The sequence below is a fragment of the Piliocolobus tephrosceles genome, chromosome 14 (assembly GCF_002776525.5).
Source record: "Piliocolobus tephrosceles isolate RC106 chromosome 14, ASM277652v3, whole genome shotgun sequence".
Lineage (NCBI taxonomy): Eukaryota > Metazoa > Chordata > Mammalia > Primates > Cercopithecidae > Piliocolobus > Piliocolobus tephrosceles.
In genome coordinates, this window is record NC_045447.1 from 27,191,384 (window position 1) to 27,211,849 (window position 20,466).

At 36.3% G+C, this 20,466-nt stretch overlaps 1 protein-coding gene across 2 annotated transcripts in view; it reads left to right on the forward strand.

Moving 5' to 3' along the window:
- SHOC1 (shortage in chiasmata 1) overlaps window positions 1-20,466 on the forward strand; it is a 101,119-nt gene that overhangs the window by 47,997 nt on the left and 32,656 nt on the right. For both annotated transcript variants that reach the window (XM_023201886.2, XM_023201893.2), the window contains 5 exons: window positions 2,224-2,466; window positions 10,205-10,621; window positions 14,299-14,418; window positions 15,652-15,828; window positions 20,250-20,354. In XM_023201886.2, the coding sequence (XP_023057654.1) occupies window positions 2,224-2,466; window positions 10,205-10,621; window positions 14,299-14,418; window positions 15,652-15,828; window positions 20,250-20,354 (1,062 nt within the window). The remainder of the gene's footprint in view (window positions 1-2,223; window positions 2,467-10,204; window positions 10,622-14,298; window positions 14,419-15,651; window positions 15,829-20,249; window positions 20,355-20,466) is intronic.

Here is a 20,466-nt window from a genome sequence, read left to right on the forward strand (position 1 = left end):
AAATTAGCTGAGCATGGTGGTGCACACCTGTAGTTCCAGCTACTCTGGAGGCTGAGGCAGGAGAATCCCTTGAACCAGGGAGGTGGAAGTTGCAGGAGCTGAGATTGCCACTTCACTCCAGCCTGGGCAACATGGCAAGACTCCATCTCAAAAATAAATAAATAACATTTTAGCAAAATTTGTTTATAGTTTAACAAAATAATTTTGAAGTAAATATACATTTCACATGTATATTCAAAATTTATCTGAGTAAAGTTAAACTCTTGTCTGTGTCTGAACTATTCCATTATGGAAATGGAACTTTGGATAAGGTATTCTTTTAAAAAATGTTTAAATGAATCACTGAGTTGCATTTGGAGGCCAAAAACAAAGTGAAAACAGGAATCCTGGGAAGCAAGTAAGCACCAAAGCTGGCTTTCACTCCAAGCTTTTTATTAAACCTTGGAGACTTTGAACTTTTGTTTTGAGGTCTACATGTAGTGTAGAGTCAAGAAATATCCTATGTGTAGGGTCTGATAGGGGACCCCTACATAAAACTGGCAGTTCAACAAACTACCATCAAAATAAGAGCATACAAAAATAAACCACCATATCGAAGGGAACTCTGAATACATTTGCATATTTCTACCTTGCAGCTGGAAGAGAGGAAAAGAAAAAACATTTCTCTTAAGTAGTTCTAACCAGAAGGTAGCCATCATACACAGCTGCAGTCAGAATTCAAACCACCTACATAATTTGAAAAATAGTGATGATTTAATTTAAAGTGGTCCCAGGTTGACAGTGCCTCCCAAACACATAGAAAAACAGAAGTAAATCCTTTCTAGAGGAAAATAAATTTTTTTCTGGAGGAATGTACTTCAACTCATGCTTCAAAGACCTTCAACAAAATTGAGAGAAACACATGCTAATAGACAAAAATCACAAAATATATTGGCATTATCAGTGAGATATAGCAGTAACATCAGACATCAAAATCAGATCATATATTGAAATTATCAATTACATAGTATAATATACTTTTAAAGCCAAAAAAAGGGGGGGAACAAAACATCTTGTATTATTTCTTACAACTGCATTTGAATCTACAATTATTTCTATCTGAAGAAAAGGAATGGACTGTTGATATACACAACATAGATGATCTCAAAATAATTATGCAGAATGAAAGAAACCACAAAAATTCATATGGTATAATTCCATTTATATAAAATGCTAGAAAATGTAGTTTAATCTATAGTGGCAGGAAGCAGAATAGTGGTACAGGGGTTGGGGAATGAGGAAGATTAGAAGAGAAGTATAAAGAGGCAGGAGGGATATAAAACTTTGGAGGGAATGGATATGTTCATTACCTTGATTGTGGTAATGGATTCATGAATGTATAAATACATAAAAACTTATCAGACTTTTCACTCTAAATATGTGTAGTTTATTGCATGACAGTTATACTTTAATAAAACTAGTAAAAATTATACCTATCTTATAAAATTATTTAGGGATTTGTTAAGAATAATGCATGTAAAGAAAGCACTTAGCACAGTGCCAGATGTTTTTTAGTAACTCATAATTACTATTATTAATATTAGTATTTTTAAGTTTTAATTTCTTCTTAATATTACTGTCATTATAAAAGCACCATTCCAAAATTAGAGTTTCAAAATTTATAATCCTAATTTCAGGTTGATGTTTATAATGCAGATAATAATATTAGGTAGTTGTGCTACTTCAGTTCCTCTATATGTTAGGCTAGAAAGTAATGAGGCAGTAAGCTTTGTACCACAATATCTAAGACGATATAGTCATCATAAAATCTGAACAAATATATCTTCTTGTTTAGGCTTATTATAATAAGTTAGAATTTCTAATTTAACAAAGCTTATATTACTTCAAAATGTTAATCAAACATATTAATTTAGTAACTGAAAATGGTCAAACAAGAGTTTCTTGTCCTACTAAATATTAGAATAATTTTAACTTCTTGATATTTTCAAAGACTGAAATAAATCCTTTATGTGACTTCTACTGCTATAATAGCTTGAACTTTTACAAATATTAGCATCTTGAGAACAAAAATACCAGCTATAACTTCAGGTTTCACTTTTTTTCTAATGCATGAAAATGCATTTCATAAAGAAATTCCAGTGTGGTTCTGTTTATTGTGTTTTGTTTCTTTTGCTTTATAGCCTGTTTCTAACTGTTCATTTTTTTTTTTTTTTTTTTTGTAAGCGCCAAGAATTCAAGAGCCCCACAGCCAATATTCAGTTGCAGATTTGAAAAAGATACTTTCGGTTAAAGAAGAAAGCCTTGTGATTAATCTGGAAAAGGCAGAGTGGTGGAAACAAGCAGGACTAAATCTGAAAATGATGGAAACGTTGGAACATCTGAATACATATTTATGTCATAATAATTTGTCTTCTAATGACACTGAAATTGAGGTATTTTTGCCTACAAAAGTACTTCAGTTAGAATGTAAGTACATAATAGTAAATATTAGTCATGTAAACATTTTCAGAATGTGAAAATGTTAGATTCTAGATTTCCTCTAGGTAACTGGGAAAATCATTGGGTTCTAGCATTCCATATAGGCCCTGGCTCTGCCAGGTTTTATGACTTTGGATTTCTCTAGGTCCCATTTCCTTGAAAAAATGATGAAGTTTGACTAGCTAACCCTAAAATCTTGTTATGTCCTGAAATTCTATAGTCTCAGTTTTTAAATTTCTAGCCATTTTAATTTAAAGTGACTTTGTTTCCTTCTATAAATGATTAAATTGCTAGCAGTTTCTGTTCACATCAGCCTAGATGCAAACCAGCATTTTGCAGTAACTGTTTTTTGACCTAAAGCTGAACATTAGCATTCAATAATATCACTCATTGACAACAGAGGATCTTTGTTACTTATAAGTTTACTAATTCATTTTTTACCGTCCAATTTAAGAAGGCAAAAATATCTTTTGAGTGTCTATGTCTTGAGCTATTTGGGTTGCTATATATGGCATTATATTAATAGTAAATTGAACATATTTAGCATGAATTATATATTTTTTGGGGTGTGTGGTTTTTTTTTTTTTTCCCCCCTGAGACACAGTCTCTGTTGCCCAGGCTGGAGCACAGTGGGATGATCTCAACTCACTGCAACCTCCACCTCCCAGGTTCAAGTGATTCTCCTGCCTCAGCCTCCCAGGTAGCTGGGATTACAGGTGCCCACCACCATGCCAGACTAATTTTTGTATTTTTAGTAGAGATGGGGTTTCACCATGTTGGCCAGGCTGACCTCAAGTGATCTGCCCGCCTCAACCTCCCAAAATGCTGGGATTACAGGCATTAGCCACCATACCCAGTCAGATGTGGGAAAGTTTATAGTTTATTATAGAATAATGAACATATTTAGAAATAAATTTTAGAAATTACTATCTATGTTGGGAGATTGGTCTAAGGAGATAAGCAATCTGAATAAGAATTGTTGTCAGCAAGGAGTGTTTCAAAGACAGAAGACAGAACAATTTTTTTTTTTTTTTTAACATATACCCAGTAATGGGATTGCTGGGTTGAACGTAGTTCTGTTTTAAGTTCTTTGATAAATCTCCAAACTGTTTCCACAGTGGCTGAACTAATTTACATCCCCCACCAAGAGTGTATAAGTGTTCTCTTTTCTCCACAGCCTTACCAGCCTCATTGTTTTTTGACTTTTTAATAGTAGCCATTCTGAATGGTATGAAATGGTACCTCCTTCTAGCTTTGATTTGCATTTCTCTGATGATTGGTGATGTTGAGCACTTTTTTCATGTGTTTGTTGGCCACTTGTAAGTCTTCTTTTGAAAAGTGTCTGTTCATGTCTTTTGCCCATTTTTTAATGAGGTTGTTTTTTGCTTGTTCAATTGTTTAAATTTCTTGTAGATTCTGGATATTAGATCTTAGTTGGATGCATAGTTTGTGATTATTTTCTCCCATTCTGTAGACTGTTTACTCTGTTGATAGTTTCTTTTGCTGTGCAGAAGCTCTTTAGTTTAATTAGGTCCCACTCAGCAAATTTTGTTTTTGTTGTGATTGCTTTTGAGGACTTAGTCATAAATTCTTTCCCAAGGCTGATCCAGAATGGTGTTTCCTAGGTTTTCCTCTATGATTCTTACAGTTTAAGGTCTCACATGTAAATATTTAATCCATCTTGAGTTAATTTTTATATATGGTGAAAGGTAGGGATCCAGTTTTATTCTTCTGTATATGGCTAGCCAGCTATCCCAGCACCATTTATTGAATAGGGAGTTCTTTTCCCCTTGCTTATTTTTGCTAGCTTTGTTGACGATCTGATGGCTGTAGGTGTGGACTTTATTTCTAGGTTATCTCTTCTGTCCCATTAGTCCTTGTATCTGTTTTTGTACCAGTACTGATGATCTGATGGCTGTAGGTGTGGACTTTATTTCTAGGTTATCTCTTCTGTCCCATTAGTCCTTGTATCTGTTTTTGTACCAGTACCTTGGCATTTTGGTTACACTAGCCCTATAGTATAGTTGGAATCAGGTAATGTGATGCCTCTGGCTTTATTCTTTTTGCTTAGGATTGCTTTGGCTACTGAGGTTCTTTTTTGGTTTTGTATGAGCTTTAGAATTGTTTTTCCTAGGTCTGTGGAAAATGATGTTGATAGTTTGATAGGAATAGTGTTGAATCTGTACATTGCTTTGGGCAGGATGGTCATTTTAACTATATTGATTCTTCCAATCCATGAGGATGTAATGTTTTTCCTTTTATTTGTGTCATCTATGATTTATTTCAGCAGTGTTTTGTAGTTCTCCTTGTAGAGGTCTTTTATCTCATACATGCACTAATATGTTCATCACAGCACTATTGACAATAGCAAAGACATGAAATCAACCTAGGTAGGTGCCCATTAACACTGGATTGGATAAAGAAAATGTGGTACCAATGAGATACCATCTCATACCAGTTAGAATGGTGATCATTAAAGTGTCAGGAAACAACAGATGCTGCAGAGGATGTGGAGAAATAGGAACGCTTTTACATTGCTGGTGGGAGTGTAAATTAGTTCAACCCTTGTGGAAGACAGTGTAGCGATTCCTCAAGGATCTAGAACCAGAAATACCATTTGACCCAGCAATCCCATTACTGTTGAGTACTATGCTCAGTACCTGGGTGATGGGATCAGTCACAGCCCAAACCTCAGCATCATGCAATATACCCAGGTAACAAACCTGCCCAGGTACTCCTAAATCTAAAGTAAAAAGTTCAAATTATTTTTTAATCCCTAAAAAACTACAAATAGCAAATACCAAAATATATAACAGATATATAAGGGCTCCTTGGGATAAATATATGATTATAAATAGTTCTACTATAAAGACACATGCACACATATGTTTATTGTGGCACTATTCACAATAGCAAAGACTTGGAACCAATCCAAATGCCCATCAATGATAGACTAGATAAAGAAAATGTGGTACACATACACCATGGAATACTATGCAGCCATAAAAAAGGATGAGTTTTATGTCCTTTGCAGAGACATGGATGAAGCTGGAAACCATCATTCTCAGCAAACTAACACAGGAACAGAAAACCAAACATCACATATTCTCACTCATAAGTAAGAGTTGAACAAGGAGAACACATGGACACAGGGAGGGGAACATCACACACCAGGGCCTGTTGGGGGGTGGGGGCTAGGGGAGGGATAGCATTAGGAGAAATGCCTAATGTAGATGAAAGGTCAATGGGTGCAGAAAACCACCATAACATGTATATTATGGTGCACGTTCTGCACATGTATATATATAAAGTATATATATATAAAAAGAGAAAATGTGGTACATACACACCATGGAATAGTACACAACCATAAAAAATAATGGAATAATGTCCTTTGCAGTGACATGGATGCAGCTGGAGGCCATGATCTTAGGTGAATTAACTCAGGAATGGAAAACCAAATACTGCATGTTCTAGTGGGAGCTAAACATTGGGTATTCATAGACATAAAGATGGCAAAAATAGAAACTGGGGGCTATTAGAGGGGGGAAGTGGGGGAAAAGGTTGAAAAACTAACTGTTGAGTACTATGCACAGTACCTGGGTGATGGGATCAGTCATAGCCCAAACCTCAGCATCATGCAATATACCCAGGTAACAAACCTGCCCAGGTACTCCTAAATCTAAAGTAAAAAGTTCAAATTATTTTTTAATCACTAAAAAACTACAAATAGCAAATACCAAAATATATAACAGATATATAAGTGCTCCTTGGGATAAATATATGATAGACAATTAACTGTCATCATATCTCCATCTGTGTTTCCACTCACTTCTGTAGTGTACTCCTGTGGCTCACTAGTAATATAACCGTAGTAGTAACACAAATTCCAGGTTCAAAAGTAACCTAAGAAAATCTGTTTTCTTATTTCTTGAATATTCGTCATAAAAAGAACAGTAAGCAATGTAAAATAAATTTTTTACAAAGGCAGAAGACAAAGATGTTTGGATGGCTAGGAAAGAGAACAGATAGACTGTATCAAGCAAATACACACCAGTCCATCTCAGGCCTAGATGGTACCCATGGTGGAATAAGAATGTTAAATAAGATTAGGTCAGGTTAGTAGACAAAGACAAGGCAGAAGATTTTATGAGGTCTTCAAATATCCATATAATGTATTAAATCTATAAAACTATGTAAAGTCTTTTTTGTGATTTATAACTAATTTGAGATTAAAATAAAACATATCATTCATATTTGATATTCTTGATATCCAATAAATTATGATAATTCTGAAGTTGGAAATGCTGTTGGAAAACGACAGCGATACACTTCCTTTATGCAAGATTACCACAAAATTTCAATTTGTAAAAAAAGAATGTTTAACAGTATAATTAAATGTATAGCAGTATAATTCTGAAGTTTAAGTAGCAATAACTATATCTGGAACCCATGCCAAGTGGTTAGGGTAGGGGTGCTTAAAGAGAGAATAATAAAGGAAAATAATGAGAAAACTGAAATAATAAACAGTTTCTATTCACCTGCTAAACATACCAGATTACCACTAGAGAATATCTGAAAAGTGGCACTCAGATCCTATTTGGCCCACATATTATTGATTCATATGGTGTTTTAATTAGTTAACAACTTTTTTTTTTTTTTTTTTTTTTTTGAGACAGAGTCTTGCTCTGTTGCCCAGGCTGGCGTGATCTCAGCTCCTTACAACCTCCACCTCCTGGGTTCATGCAAGTCTCCTGTCTCAGCCTCTCAAGTAGCTGGGACTACAGCCAGGTGCCACCACGCCTGGCTAATTTTTGTATTTTTAGTAGAGATAGGGTTTCGCTATGTTGGCCAAACCAGTCTCGAACTCCTGATCTCAGGTGATCCGCCCGCCTTGGCCTCCCAAAGTGCTGGGATTGCAGACGTGAGCCACCATGCCCAGCCTCTCTGTTCCTTTATTTATCATCCTAGAATCACATAGGGGCAGCTAAGTAGTTGCCCCCAGAAACAGGTAAAAACAATTCATTAATTAAATTGACTCCAAGGCCAATCTGTGCTCTAGGCTGAAGGTGAATCTGTTTCTCAACTCAAATTATACACAGCCATTTTGTCTAATACTTTTGGGGAAGGATTCACCATTCTAGATGCCATTAAGAACATTCCTTTTTCTTGGGAGGAGGCCAAAATATCAACATTAGCAAGATTGAAAAAAGTTGATTTGAACCTTCATGGATGATTTGAAAGGGTTCGAGACTTTAGTGGTGCAAGTACATAACTACAGATGTGGTGGAAATAGCAAGAAAACTAGAATTAGAAGTGGAACCTGAAGGTGTAGTTGAATTGCTGCAATGTCATGCCAAAGCTTGAACAAATGAGGAGTTGTTTCTTATGGATGGGCAAAGAAAACGGTTTCTTAGGCCGGGCACGGTGGCTCAAGCCTGTAATCCCAGCACTTTGGGAGGCCAAGACGGGCGGATCACGAGGTCAGGAGATCGAGACCATCCTGGCTAACACGGTGAAACCCCGTCTCTACTAAAAAAATACAAAAACTAGCCGGGCGAGGTAGCGGGTGCCTGTAGTCCCAGCTACTCCAGGAGGCTGAGGTAGGAGAATGGCCTGAACCTGGGAGGCGGAGCTTGCAGTGAGCTGAGATCCGGCCACTGCACTCCAGCCTGGGGGACAGAGCGAGACTCCGTCTCAAAAAAAAAAAAAAAAAAAAAGAAAGAAAACGGTTTCTTGAGATAGAATCTACCCCGGTGAAGATTCTGTGAACAATGTTGTAATGACAACAAAGGATTTGGAATATTCCATAAACATAATTGATAAAGTAGTGGCAGGGTCGGAGATGATTGACTCCAATTTTTTTTTTTTTTTTTTTTTTTTGAGACCAAGTCTCGGTCTGTCATTAGGCTGGAGTGCAGTGGCACAATCTTGGCTCACTGCACCCTCTGCCTCCTGGGTTCAAGCGATTCTCCTGCCTTAGCCTCCTGAGTAGCTAGGACTACAGGCATGCGCCACCACGCCCAACTAATTTTTGTATCTTTGGTAGAGACAGGTTTCACCACGTTGGCCAGGATGGTCTCGATCTCTTGACCTCGTGATCTGCCTGCCTTGGCCTTCTCAAAGTGCTAGGATTACAGGCGTGAGCCATGCTCCCAGCCTTGACTCCAATTTTGAAAGTTCTACTCTGGGTGAATGCTGTCAAACAGCACATGCTACAGAGAAATCTTTTGTGAAAAGGAAAGTCAGTCAGTGTGGCAAACTTCACTGTTGTCTTAGTTTAAGTAATTTTCACAGCCACACCAACCTTTAGCAACCACCACTCTGACAGTCAGCAGCTGTCAACATTGAGACAAGACCCCCTAGCTGGGTATAGTGGCTTACACCTGTAATTCCAGCACTTTGGGAGGCCAATGTGGGAGGATTACTTGAGCCCAAGAGTTCAAGATCAGCCTGGGCAACATAGCAAAACTTTGTCTCTCCTAAAAATAAAAATAAAAATAAAAGCCTGGCACGGTGGTATGCACCTGTAGTCTCAGCTACTTGGGAGGCTGGTGGGAGGATTGCTTGGGCCCAGGAGTTGGAGGCTGCAGTGAGCTATGATTGTGGAACTGCATTCCAGCCTGGGCTACAGAGGAAGACCATGTCTCAAAAAGAAAAAAAACAAAGACACCCGACCCTTAGCAAAAAGTTTATGACTTGCTAAAGGCTCAGATGATCATTAGCATTTTTGGGCAATAAAGTATTTTAAAATTAAAGTATGTACTTGTTTGTTTAGACATAATGCTATTGTGCACAATACACTGCAGTATAGTGTAAATATAATTTTATATGTACTGAGAAATCAAAACATTTGCGTGACTCACTTTAACGTATTTACTTTATTGTGATGGTCCAGAACTGAACCCACAATACCTCTGAAGTATTCCTGTAACAGTTTTATCAAGATACATTTCACATACCATACAATTGACTCATTTAAAGTACACTATTCCATGGTTTTTAGTATAAGCCCAGAGTTGTGCAGTCATCACCACAAACCATTTTAGAAAACTTTTACCATCCCCAAAAGAAATCCTGTACCCGTTAGTAGTCACTCCCTCTTTTACTCAGCTCTGGAACCACTGTTCTCTCTCTATAGATTTGCCTTTTCTGGACATTTTATATAAATGAAATCATACAATATGTGGCCTTTTGTGATGCTTCTTTCACTTAGTATGTTTTCAAGATTCATCTATTTTGTAGAATATGCATATCTTAGGTGAACTATTGTTCAAGTCTTTTGCCAAATTTTTAATTGGGTTCCTTTTTAAATATAGAGTTATAAGAGTTCTTTATATATTTTGGATACAGTCCTTTGTCAGTTATAGTATTGCAAGTATTTTTTTCCACTGTGGCTTACCTGGTAGGTAAGTGTTTGACTCATGGAGTAACTGTTACCTCCAAGGCTCTGACTCATAAGCCTATCAACAAAAGGGCTTTACTGGAATTTCTTCTTTGCTTGGTAGACTAGCTCCTACAGTATGAAAAAGGGTGCTACATTTTGATCCTTTTAAAAAATTTATTTTATTCAGACCAAAAATTGATTTTCAAAGCAGTAAACAAAGTACTCGTAAAGATCAAATTACACTAATAAGAAACCACAACTAAAAGTTATTCAAATACCTAATAGAACACTCGTTTAGGTGTGGAGGTTATTTGTGTATTTTTTATTTTCTGTTTTCAGCATGTTTAGAACATAAAAGTCATTCTTCACCTATTGCACTTATTGATGAAAAATCTACAAATAATCGTTTATCACTTCCACAAAAGAGTCCATTTCTGGCAAAAGAAGTACCAGATCTATGTTTTTCTGATGAATATTTCTCTGATAAAAGAGCAGCAAAAGAAGAAAAACCAAAGAATGACCAAGAACCAGTAAATAGAATAATCCAAAAGAAAGAAAATGAAGATCACTTTGAACTTGATTGCACAGGACCATCTATTAAATCATCTTCCTCTTCGATAATTAAAAAAGCATCTTTTGAACATGGTAAAAAACAAGAGAATGATTTGGACCTTTTGAACGACTTTATTATGCTGCGAAATAAATATAAGACTTGCACCTCAAAGACTGAAGTCACAAACAGTGATGAAAAACATGGTAGGTAATTTAATAATATTTTGCCATAGATATGGTAGGCTCAAAGACTAAGTACATAATTTATTATAGAAGGCCAAGAGATAAAGTTCTTCTAAATAAAATTATATTATTTTTCATAGTCAAGGAAAATATCATTGATTCTTGATACTTCTTGTATACAGATAGATATGGATATATAGGCATGATTTAGATACAGATAGGTATTTTTCAAAAAATCTAAAAATGCATTTGAATTTGTAACAAAAGCCACTATTTGTAAAACTTGCTTTCTACCACATGGCCTTAGAAATTCATAGTATTTCTAACTTTTGTTGGTCAATTCTGCCATTCTTTTTTCTCTTTCAGCTATCAGTCCTGTCTCAGTATTTTAAATTATATTTTTATGTGTACTTGAAAGAAAATTTTCTCTGCCTATTTGTGTATTACTGTTTCTAACATTACCTAACAGTTTCTGTTTGAGTTGTAACTGTCTTATATTCACTGCTTACAGCCACATCAAAGGTAATATAATATGTCATGTCATTTTACTTCCCATAAAAATAAAATAGGCATTCCAGAAAAAGTTTGACATAGGTTACCCTGATGAAATAAATACAACAATATATTTATTTATTTATTGGCTGCTATTGTTTATCCGTAAATTTCAGTACACATTGATGCAACCTAATGACTAGGGACATTGGAAACTTTCGATATTTATAGATTGTTACACTCAGAAACACCAGAAATATTTTCTAATGATCAATTTGTTTGATAAATCCTATTCTTTCTTTCTTCATAAGGTTAATAATATTATCATAAATACAGGTATCTTTATGCTTTATAAAGCACTTTTACATGTATTGTCATATTTGATCTGTTTAGAAACGTTGTTGAGGAATCAAAGTAGGCAGTATTACCCCATTTCACAGTTAAAGAATACAAAAATATTTATGTGACTCAGAGACAGTTGGGTCTTACTGTCTCATATACTATTAATAGACACAAGATCTTCAGTTCTTAATGTCATGATGGTTATATTTATTTTTCCAAAAGATGTGACAACCTTTTATAAATCTGCTTAAAGTAATATTACTGGGGCTCACACCTCTAATCCCAGAACTTTGGAAGGCTGAGGCAGGAGAATTGTTTGAGGCCAAGAGTTTGAGACCAGCCTGAGCAACATAAGGAGACCCCGTCTCTAAAATTAGCCAAGTGTGGTGGCACACACATGTGCTCTCAGCTACTCAGGAGGCTGAGGTGGGCAGATGCCTTAGCCCAGGAGTTTGAGGTTATGGTGAGCTGTCATTTTTAAAAAAGTAATATTACTGTGTCAATCAGTGCATTTTTCATGGTAAAAATGCAGAATAATATTTAAAGATTTCAGAATTCTGTAATCTTTTCTATTTCTACATATTCAACTTAAAGTTTCTTTTTATGTAATAGTTTGTCCACCTTATAACTTACCTTGCCAGATGACAATTCTGTATGTAACTGAGCTTTTTCTAACCAATATTTGGACCATAATTGAAGCATTACTTCTGCATAAAAATAAGCAAAATATAAATAATTATTGTATAAATGTGATACAAAAATAGGAAGTTTTCAAAGATTTGTTATCCTCAGATTTGTTCATGTTTTCTGATCCTATTTATATTTGGTGCAAAAAAGGAATCCACACCAAAATTAACACTGACATCTTTTTCTGGTTGCCATAGTGGTGATAATGGCTTATGATAGGGTATATTATCAACAGAAAGTGAGGGAAAGCAGCAAGAAAGGAGGACAATGTAAAAAAGAATAAAAATAAGAAAGATCACAAAATTCTGAAATCTTTAAATATTATTTTATCTTTTCTTATTTAAAAAATTAGCCATTCATTTACTAAAGAATTAAAGGAACATGAATGTTATGGGGGGAATGTTTCTGTTGTCCTGATGTTTCCTCAATTAAGTGTTAAGTTCCTGGTCTCTTTGCCTTTTTATACATCTCTCCAGAGGGGACAGAAAGAATGATCTGAATTGTAAAGTCAAAATAATAAATTGGACATAAGTTGTGGGAATGGTTGCCCAGGAAGAATAGGAATTCTCTTTGGTTTTTCTATGTCATGACTCTTTCCTGGGAAGTGCCCCTGACCTCCCCCACCCTCCCTGGACCCAGTGGGGTATCCTATCCCAGTCCAGCATACCCTAGGACTGGGTGGGTAACTCTGTCTAATTCTGGTGTTTAGTTAGCAAGCTCATTTGACTGTAAAACTAAATTCTATTCCCCAACTTAGCCTTTAATAGTAATAGAGGTAATATTTTGGTGTGTATTTTACTTTTTGTCTTATTTCACAGTTAATTCAGGGGCAAGAAATATTATAAATTCTTAGACCCCCTCAAAAAGTTTAATAATTAATATTATTTGATCATATCTATTCTAATTGTTTATGGTTAATTGAAAGTATTACTTGAAAATAGCATTATTAATCTAGTTTAGAATATTGTCCATTATTATATTTGTAACCATGTATTTAAAGACGTTAATGTGTTTCTGGAATTGTTTTGTAATCATATTACTGATGGATAATACTACTATATGGTTAAAATAACTAGATTTTTATGTGTTTGTGTGTAAATCCTCTATAATACTTAGGAAAGAAGAAATCCTCTGTAATACCTAGGACAGAAAGAAAACTACCCGTTTATTAAATACTTTGTGCCTGGCACTAAATTACATATTAGAGATAAATATGATGCTGTTGCTGACCTTGAGAAGCTCACAGTATAATAGAGCAGGTCAGATATGCAGATAGATCATTTCAATTCAATGTGGCGAGTACCAGTAAAGAAGTCTTCACAGAGTGCTAAAGAAACAAAGGGAGGAGCCCTTTGCTGGCCTGGAAGTAGGGTGGGCAGTTGCATATGACTTTTTATAGAAGATACCTGAGACCTGCAGGGTATAGCAGTAAGACTAGGCCCAGGTCAGGCGTGGTAGCTCATGCCTGTAATTCCACCACTTTGGGTAGGCAGATCCCTTGAGCCCAGGAGTTTGAGACCAGCCTGGACAACACAGGGAGACCCTATCTCTATAATAATAACAATAATAAATTTAAAAAACAAATTAGCCCAGGATGGTGGTGCATGCCTGTACTCCCAGCTACTTGGGAGGCTGAGGTGGGGGGATTGCTTGAGCCCAAGAGGTCAAGGCTGCAGTGAACCCTGATCATACCAATGCACCCCAGCCTGGGCGACAGAGGGAGACCCTGTCTTAAAAAAAAAGAAGAGAAAAAGAATTGGCCTGGTTAAAAAAAGATGGAAATAGGGAAGGTTTGGGGCAGAGGAGAGGGTTAGTAGTAGAAGAAAAGGTATGTGGAGAGTCACAGAGAAATTAAGTAGAACGGTACATACCTTCCGTGTCAGAAACTGCACTTGGTATTTAAAGCAGATATATTTATCCATATTTTACATATGAGGAAACTGAGTCAGAACTGAGCTCAAAATGCTGATCTGATATCAAAGTTTTTTTCCATTTTTACCATTCATCTTCCTACCAGCAGTGTTAGATTCATTGATCTGAATAGTTGTTCACTTTAATACTGATGTGTTTCAATGAAGAAATTTAACAACTGTGATCATATTTTAAAAAATTAAGGTAAAACAACATTAAGTTCCTCTTGAACAACAAAAATTTGTATTTTTTATTGGAATTTCAAGATAAAGAAGCATGTTCTTTGACACTTCAAGAAGAAAGTCCTATTGTTCATGTTAATAAAACCCTGGAGGAAATAAATCAGGAAAGGGGAACAGATAATGTCATTGAAATTCAAGCGTCAGGTATGTTATATGCTTTTAAAATGCATTCAGATTTGCTTAGTTTGAAAGCCCTTTCCTAGATAGCTAGGACATACCTCATTTTCCATGTCACTTTCTTCACTTGTTTCAGGTATTTCTTCATTCCACTCCTACTTTCAAGTTATATCCTGACCTAGAATGCCCTGTTCACTGCCCCTGCTTCTCCCCATTGCCTTACCCAAGCGACTCAGTGTTATTTCTTCTTTCATTTAAACTGCTGCTGCTTCCCTATATCAATCAGAACAATTGTACCTCCTCGGACTCTTCTGCCCAGTCTGGAAAATGAACTGCTAATCATGCTCTCTCTCTTCTCTTACCTGCTATCAGAGTGATGTAAATAAGTCACTATTGATTCCTATATTGATTTTTTTTGTTATGCTATAAAGAAGAGTATTCTTTGACTCCTAAAGAACAGCCTGCTTAAGAACATCAGATTCATTATTAAAATCAATAAGGAAATATGACCCAGGTTCTCAAATATCTTTTCATTCTTTTGGTCTCTAGATGATTATGCAAATCTTTAAATAATGTTATTCTAGTGATAACTGGAAAAAATTTTTCATTGTTTGGCTTCAGATTGTATGCTAATAGTGGAGAATGGCAAAGAAAAAAATGCAGTTCTCTTTATATGGGTCTTTATATTTGCCATGTCAAGTTAATTATGGAATAAACCCTCTCTAATAAACCCTCTCTAAAAAATAATATAGGACGGGCGCAGTGGCTCACACCTGTAATTCCAGCACTTTGGGAGGCCGAGGTGGGCGGATCATGAGGTCAAGAGATAGAGACCATCCTGGACAATATGATGAAACCCCGTTGCTACTAAAAATGCAAAAATTAGCTGGGCGTGGTGGTGCCTGCCTATAGTCCCAGCTACTCAGGAAGCTGAGGCAGGAGAATAGCTTGAACCTGGGAGGCGGAAGTTGCAGTGAGCCGAGATGGCGCCACTGCACTCCAGCCTGGTGACAGAGCAAGACTCTGTCTCAATAAATAAATAATAATATAGCCATAAAATTATATAATTCTATGTTTGTTTTTATTCATTTATTTAGAATAAATATCTTAAAATAAGTTTTTATACAATCTCCTTATTTTTAACTCAGAAAATAATTCAGATAGAAGTTCAGATTTCCATGAAATAACATTTAATTGGTTTATCAAAATTAGCATACCATCTTTATTAAAACACTGCCATTAATGCTTTTATTTTTGCAGATAGCCAGTGCCAAGCATTTTGCCTCCTCGAAGCAGCAGCTTCTCCTATCTTAAAAAATCTTGTATCCTCCTGTACTCTCCCTACTGCTAAGTGGAAATTTGCCACTGTTATTTTTGACCAAACAAGGTTTCTCTTAAAGGAACAAGAAAAAGTAGTAAGTGATGCTGTTCACCAAGGTGAGTTCAAATAAAAGTCACGTTATTTAAAAAAATGTTTAGAAATTATTGTATCAAATTAGTACAAATTGGGTATAGAAGGTTCAGAAATTAGTCATAGATGATGGCATGACTGTAATTCAGCTTATGATACCCAGCCAAACCAATACTGGAGGATCAGCTAAGCAGAGAAAAAGGTAAGAAATATCACCTGGCATTACTTCTTAGTGAAGCTCCTAATTGACATATATTACTTGACAGATTCCTATTGCAGAAACTAACTTTATTATTGCCAGCATATGAACCACTCAGTCTCCTCCCAAAAAAGGAGGTCAAAAACTAGATTAATTAAAGTCAATCCTAGACTTTTTATTTCTGCCAAGATGGTGTAACAGGGACTAGATTTACCCTCCTACCAGAAATAACAACAAAAAAGACAAAGACAAAATACATAAAACCAGTTTTTAAGACCCTGGACATCAGGTAATGAGGAACAGTGGTTCCTGACAGAGAGGAAATGAGTGAAATGAGCCCTACCATTACCCGAGCTACCTGTATTGAAAGAATTGCCAGGCCATGGCGTAGGGAGAGTTACCCGAGGCCGAGCCTGGTGGACAATTTAAGTTGAGGAGACAGGAGGTAAGAGTCCAGGGAGACCAAGACAGATAAGAGTTCAAAATAGAATGTTAGAGAGCAGAGAGCTTCACACAGAGAGTATAGAATTGTGCAGAGCCTCTCCCTCAAGTATTCAGCAGATGATTGATCAAAGAATATATGTGAGGTGGCCAGGCGCCGTGACTCATGCCTGTAATCCCAGCACTTTGGGAGGCCGAGGCAGGCGGATCATCTGAGGTCAGGAGTTCGAGACCAGCCTGGCCAACATGGTGAAACCCCGTCTCTACTAAAAATACAATAATTAGCCTGGTGTGGTGGCGGGCACCTGTAATCCTGGCTACTTGGAAGGCTGAGGCAGGAGAATCGCTTGAACCTGGGAGGCAGAGGTTGCAATGAGCTGAGGTCACGCCACTGCATTCCAGCCTGGGCGACAGAGTGAGACTCCATCTCAAAACAAAAACAAAAACAAACAAACAAAGAATATATGTGAGGAAACTACCTGGAGTTGGAGAAACAAACCATCTGAAAGGACTAGAGGGACTACTGTGCTGCATTCACATAGGGCAGGAATAATGGCTGTTCCCACCAGCTAGACTAGAAAAACTCATAATTCATAGAGGATTAAGGAGAGTACTCAGAAAAATCTTGCCTCAGTAGTGGGGGATAATTATCCCTAGACTCAGCACTGCTCTGAACCTGCCTAATAAATCACAAAGCAACACCCCAAGGATCAAGCTACTTCCAAGGAACTTAGCTGCATCCCATCATAAAGCACAAGAGGATTGATACGAATACAAGATTACCCAACAAGGTAACAGTCATAATGTCTGGCATCCAATAAGATCATGAAGTACACAAAGAGGCAGGAAAGTACAACCCATAATGAGAATAATAAATCAAAACAAACCCAGAATCAACAAAGACATTAGAATGACCAGAAAAGGACACTGAAACTTCTTATTACTGTTTTCTGTATGCTTGAAAAGTTAAAGACTTTTAAAAAGACCTAGATCAAACTTCTAGAGATTAAACTACAATGCATGAGATGAAAAATATAGTGGACGCGATTAATGGCAGATTAAATATTGCAGAAGAAAAAATTAGTTAACTTGAAAGCATAGCAATAGAAATAGTCACTGCAAAAACTGTAAAGCATGAAAGAACGAAAAAGAAAAGAAAAGAGCATCAGTAGGCTGTGGAACAACTAAAGCAGCCTAACATACTGTAATTAGCATTCTCAAAAGAGAGAAGAAAAGAGAGTAAATGGAAAAAATATTTGAAGAAATAATGACTGAAATCTTTCTAAACGTAATGAAAACTACAAATCCACAGATGCAAACATCTCAATGTACACTTAATACAAGAGACACAAAGAAGGTTCACATAATCAAATTACTCAAAACCAATAATAGGCCGGGCGCGGTGGCTCAAGCCTGTAATCCCAGCACTTTGGGAGGCCGAGACGGGCGGATCACGAGGTCAGGAGATCGAGACCATCCTGGCTAACACGGCGAAACCCCGTCTCTACTAAAAATACAAAAAATTAGCCGGGCGAGGTGGCGGGCGCCTGTGGTCCCAGCTACTTCAGGAGGCTGAGGCGGGAGAATGGCGTGAACCCGCGAGGCGGAGGTTGCAGTGAGCTGAGATCCGGCCACTGCACTCCAGCCTGGCAGACAGAGCAAGACTCCGTCTCAAAAAAAAAAAAAAACCAATAATAAAAAGAGAACTGTAGGAGGAACCAGAGGAAAAAAACACATGCCACATGCAGGGAACAAAGATAAGGGTGACATGAGAGTTTTTGACATAAATAATATAAATGAAAAGACAATGAGTAACATTTTGAAAATTCTGAAAGCAAAAAACATCAACTTAGTTTTCTATATTAGACAAAATGAGGGCTTCTCTTGGAGCTCTTTCTGTCCACATGGTGGTAATCACTTGTGGGCCTTGGGCTGCTTTAGTGTAGGCCAGTAAATACCAGAAGCAGAAAAAATAGGAAACTCACCACTTGTTTGGTGGCATTTTGAAATCTGATCTTCCCCAGGCAACTTGTTACCATTTACCTTTCAGAGTTTTCAGATAGCTATTTCATGTATTCTGTTTTGTGTTTATAGTTGTATTCAATGGAAGAGATAGGGTGAAGTGTACTTACTCCATCTTACCTGGAATCTACTTAATTTATTTTTAAAGTCTGTTTTCTAAATTCATTAAACTTAGATGTCCTATATAGTTTTTAAAGGTTAACTATCTTTTACAAATGAAAAGAAAGTTGAATCTAATCTTATTCCATATAGAGTGCCCAGTCTTTGAGGGGAGCAACATTTTAGTCACCAAAACCTTGAGATCACAGTAGTATTACTTAGATAGAATACCTGATCTGAGAGGAAGGTGTTAATCCATAGTTTACTACTTGAAATACCTGAGCCACAGAAAGGCATCAAGATCAACACTTTGTGGAGCTGGCATTCTGGCAATGATTCTACTGGATAGAAAAGAACAATTGTCAGCAAACTTGCCTTTATGAAAGAAGACAAGACTTACATAAAATAAAAACTCATCTTCTGGATATAGTTTCAGTCCTGTAATTCTCAGGTTTTAAATTAGCTGAATATGGGTTGAGCTTCTAAAGGCTTTGAACATCATTGAGCAGAATGATGATTATTATAAAATACACAGCATAAGTATGTATGAAGTATAATGGAAGACAAAATAGGGACATGGTTTTGGCTATCCAATTGGAACAATATTGCATTAATCCCAAGCAAGTGAATAGTTGTTATATTTAATATTCTTTCATTGGCCCTGGAATTGACATAAAACTAAGCCTACAAGTAATGACTAAGTAAACCTAGATTAAAAGAAGTCAGACCATTTCCCAAACTAGTTTCCTAGTCTGTACTCCATTTTCCAAACATTTTTGCATTTCCAATTCCCCAAATATGTTTTCTCTGCCTTATTCTCATCTCTTGCAGGTCATGATTGACTTGTTCCCACAAATCCTTCTAGGGGCTGAATATACTACCCATAATTGACTTTCCTGTTGCCTCTTAATTCCCTACTACATATTTGCCTTGATCGTCATTGAATAGATCATCAATTTGCAAACTTTTTAGCAGAATTCTTTGTTCAAATAAATATTTCATGAGATCCCAATACATGAAAAAGAAAAGTAGAGCTTCTCTGGTTAAATTGGGGCAGGGAGTCTAGAATCCCATCTTCTTGGTCTCACTTTTATATGCAAAAAAATCCAATCTATCATCCAAAAAGCTCTGGAACTAAATGGAACACAAGTAGGCAATTAGCCTGTCCCTGTGAGTTTATCTTTTGTTTGAGTTATAACTTTAAATGAATACTCCTAGGTGTCTACCTCCATTTCAAGGTATTTCTTCATGTTATGATCCTCTACTTTTATCTTAACTAGTTGGCAAGTTATGAATCTATTTTTATTCTTGCTTCATATCTGGGAATCGTTGACTCTTTTTCCCAATAGGAGTAGAAATAACTGAATATTCTTTGGAAGCAACAAGGCATGAATTCTCAGGTTAGCTGAGTTTAAATGACAGCTCTACCATTTACTCACTAACTGACCTTGGACAGTTACTTAACCTCATTAATACTATTTCCTTTTTCATAAAATTTGGATCATAATAAACTTATCTGATAGGATTATTGTTATGGATTCAATGAAATAGGCAACTTATATATAGCCTGGCATATGGTAAGCACTCAATAATAAATGTTAGCTCCCATTATTAGGCAGATTCTGATACATATTCTAAAACTATAATATATAGTCTATGTTTTAAAATATATTTTTGCTTACTTAGGTACAATTGATGAAAGAGAAATGACTTTCAAGCATGCCGCTCTCTTACATCTTCTGGTAACAGTTAGAGATGTCCTTTTAACATGCAGCTTGGACACAGCATTGGGTTAGTGGGGAATATTTTATTTCCCCTTTTCTTCCTATTAAATATTTCATCTGAAATAACTTACTTTTCTGAAAAACATGCACCTTATAAGAAATGATGTAGCCTCCTTTTG